General features: G+C 48.5%; 1 protein-coding gene across 3 annotated transcripts in view; it reads right to left on the reverse strand.

Annotated features, from left to right (window-relative positions):
- Positions 1–3,644, reverse strand: part of Ms4a15 (membrane spanning 4-domains A15) — a 15,281-nt gene that overhangs the window by 3,971 nt on the left and 7,666 nt on the right. Inside the window, exons 2-3 of one of the 3 annotated variants that reach the window (XM_031384733.1) lie at positions 1,708–1,946; positions 198–320 (exon numbers count right to left, since the gene is read on the reverse strand). In XM_031384733.1, coding sequence (XP_031240593.1) covers positions 198–320; positions 1,708–1,946 — 362 coding nt within the window. Of the gene's footprint in view, positions 1–197; positions 321–1,707; positions 1,961–3,644 lie in introns of all 3 variants that reach the window. The other 2 variants (XM_031384734.1, XM_031384732.1) reach the window with 2 other exon arrangements.

Here is a 3,644-nt window from a genome sequence, read left to right on the forward strand (position 1 = left end):
TTAGGACACTGGCCTGCTTGCTCCTCACCTGTAGTTTCTGCTGGGGGTGGGTCAGGCTGAGGTTTAGGGTGAGTGATAACTATTACTCCCAGGTTAGTCTGGTGGGGAGGGGTGTGAGTAAAACCCTGACATAGGATGGGCTATGGCTAGGAAAATGTTGGGAGTGAGACAGGGCGAGGATGGCTACCGGCACTCACACAAGCTCCTCCCCAGAAGGGGACACCACCTTCGATGAAGAGCATCCCCAGGTGGCCTCGTCGAACCATAAGCAGGACACTGCCGAAGCCAAGGTGGATGAGGCCTATCAGGATCTGCACCGTCTGTGGGAAGCAGAAAAGGCTCAGGCCACTGACTTGGGGCCACGAGCTCTACACCGCCCTCTGCCGTCCTGCAGACCTGGCTTTCCACAGCTCCTGGGGAAGGATCAGGAGGCTAAGGCCAGACTTTTAATCAGAATAGATCCAGCTCTCCTCAGACTAGGAGGAGCTCCAGGCCACAGCTTTTCGAGGGGGTTATCAAGCACAGCTCTGAGTAGCTTTTCTGATTTTCTTAGCCTTGGTACCTTGACTCTCAGCACGTTGGTACCAAATGCCTAGGTTGCCTTCTTCCTGTTGTCTTTCCATAGTCCATCACAGGCACTTTCCTTGACTGAAATTTTCACTTGGTTTTCTTCCCATCTCTCTTCCTCCCAGCCCCCTCTTATCTTTACCTCCTCCTCTTCTATTTACCAGTGCCCCATGGAAAGAAGCGGGATGGTTTTCCTAAGGATGGGGACTCTCTGGGGAGTGTAGCCTTGTGGTAAGTTCTGCTGCATTGCTTTTCAAACATTTTTGTTTTTTATCAATTCACATGCCTATTTATCCATCACCCATTTTAAAAATCTTTAACATTTATCATCTATCTTATCTATCAGTTACCACCTATTATATATTATATATTCTATCACCTACTTGTCTCACCTATATATCTATCCTATCCTATTTATCCATCCTACCTATTTGTCATCTAGCAATCATATTTATCACGCATCCACCTCTTAGCCTCTTAATCAATCATATTCATCTACAATCTCTCTCTTTCATCTATCTATATCCTCTATCTAATCTATATTTTATTCCTTCTTAAAGACCCTTTGAGATGGGGAAAGGGCTTGGAAGCCACACTTTGTGGACTGTCAGCTCTATAGGAGTTGGCTCTCGCCGCCTATCATTTCATTCTCATCCCTTGTCAGCCCTTCCTTTATTCATTACATTCCAGCCATGTCAGTGTTCTGATTTTCCTTTGACAAGCCACACCCACTCCCTTCTCAAGGCCTCTGCATTTGCTAGCCTTCATGATAGCTAATAATGAAGTATATTATAGTTAATAATGAATAATGGTACTTCACCCATCCTTCTGTCCATCCCGCTCTTGCTCAGCTGGCTTTAACACGTAAGATCTAGCCTCAGTGTCAGCTCCCCAGAGAGATTATTTCTGTCTTTGCTACCGTTGCTGTTCCCCACCCATCATTCTTAATCCTCTTTGGAGTTCTGGTCATTTATTTACTGATTTATTCGGTGAGCTCCAAGGGGGAAGGGAATCCTTGTCTGTCTAGTGCATGAATGAATTCTCACATTTATCCCCTGCCTCCAACCTCTCCCTGTTGAGCATGAGGTACTCTGCCTGCCGAGAAATTTTGTCTCAAGTCACATGACAAGCTGCCCTTACCCCTAAAGCTTTGGGTTCTCCGGTCAAGAACGTCTCTATTGGTCTAAGATCAGGTGGTTGAGTGGCTCTGGGCGCCTGCGCCCCCAGCGGTGATTCTTCAAACTGCATGATCCCTGGAGGCTGGCACATGGAGGTGGGCAGAATGGCTGGAGGCGGGCGGAGGCCGCTGGCGTTGCTGGGCGGGATGACAACGAACACACCATTGCTGGCAGGAGGTGCAGACATCGTGTTCAGAGAGCCTGGGGGACGAAGGCTCAGGAGATAACAAGGCAGTAATGGTGATCACACATATGCTTAAGGCTGTCGATTGACTTACAGCATACTTCCCTGCTCTTACTTACTGAGGTCTAGACGTAGTAGAACCCAAATTTTCCGCTAGAGCTGGGGAAAGAGAAGAGACTCACAGAAGTGAAGTGGTCTCTTGGCTTTTTGACATGAATCTTAGGCTTTTTGGACTCTTGATTCTGATCTTGATTTCTCCTATATTACATGGAAGGACTTTTATTTCAATGCTGGGCATGGAAGCCAGGCTAGACATGAGGCAAGCCCACCATTGCTGAGCCACATTTCCAGCCCAAGTTAAACCTTGGAGAGAAGCACATATTTAAATATCCTCCTTTCCCTAGAGAGAGTGAGTGATGGCTCGGGAAGGCAGAGCTTAGCTGAAGTACCATTTTATCATGGAAAGAGGAGGACCAGGCAGGGTGTGCCCATTCCCTGCTTCCTCTAGGCCTACATCTTTTGACTGTGGATATATAACTACCCTGGGGCAACACCCTGCTCTCTTCACTACCCAAGGAATAACTAATATTGTAGACAAGATAAGGAAGGATTATGAAACCTTAAGTGAGGTTGGCCTGGGAAACACTCTAGGGAACACTGACCTGGTAGCCAGATGTCAGGTGGTAGCTTCCCAGGGTGCCACAGTCACTAATCTAGTGGATTATAAGGCATTGAATAGCCATCTATCTGCCTTGCTGGTTTTCCCATGTGGTGAAGAACCCAGCAGTCGTGACGGAAGCCAGGATTTGAACCCTGGCCTATGTAGTTACTGTGAGACAAGGGGCAAGATGGTCATCTTTTCCTGCCTCATTTTCTGACAAAGACATAGAGGGAAGGAAGGTCATTAGAAACTATCACATTATAGGCCTGGCAAAGGCCACGACTTACCCAGTGAGCTGTTGTAGCATCTTCATCTGAAGTATTTTTTAACCCACTATCTATGCAGCACACAAATGTGTGGACTGTGGTTGGTGATCATGAGTCATTGCAGCTGGAAGGTCACACAGCCCCTGAGGACCAGGCTATGCTCTGCTCCAAGTTACTCCATACTGTGTAAAAGACTGGCTTTGGGCTGTGCCTTGCCCCGGGTGACTGCCTTTGAGAGGTGGCATTTGGCCCTTCTGTGAGTTCCAACAATGAGTCACGAGGACACTGTGTCTCACTGTGCACACAGGTACCACTACCTGCCCAGCACCACCCACAGGGCACAAATGATTTACTCCTAAGGATGAAAAGTACCACCTGCACCCTATGAAGGAGACACCTGGCACCACAGGAGGGATGGCCCCCATGACCTGGCATCTGACCACCCAATGTGTGCGTCATGGGACCAACAGGCAGACGGTCTAGCTCCAGCTCAGCTTGGTTTCCACCGACTGATGAGGCCTCCTGAAATTCTACCAGTCTGTGACTTTGTCTGAACCAGCTCTGCACTTCTCTGTGGTCCTGCATCTCTGCAGCACATCTGACCTCTGCAGTCCTGTGCCTGGGGCCCTTAATATCTTATCTAACCAATGCAGTGATGCAGTGTCCTAGTGGCTCTAGTAGCTCCCCGCCTCTGGTAAGGCCTCTTTAAACTGTGGGCAGTGGTGGCACACACCTTTAATCCCAGCACTTGGGAGGCAGAGGCAGGCAGATTTCTGAATTCAAGGCCA

Source organism: Mastomys coucha, unplaced genomic scaffold (genome assembly GCF_008632895.1).
Source record: "Mastomys coucha isolate ucsf_1 unplaced genomic scaffold, UCSF_Mcou_1 pScaffold21, whole genome shotgun sequence".
In the NCBI taxonomy this organism is placed as follows: Eukaryota; Metazoa; Chordata; class Mammalia; order Rodentia; family Muridae; genus Mastomys; species Mastomys coucha.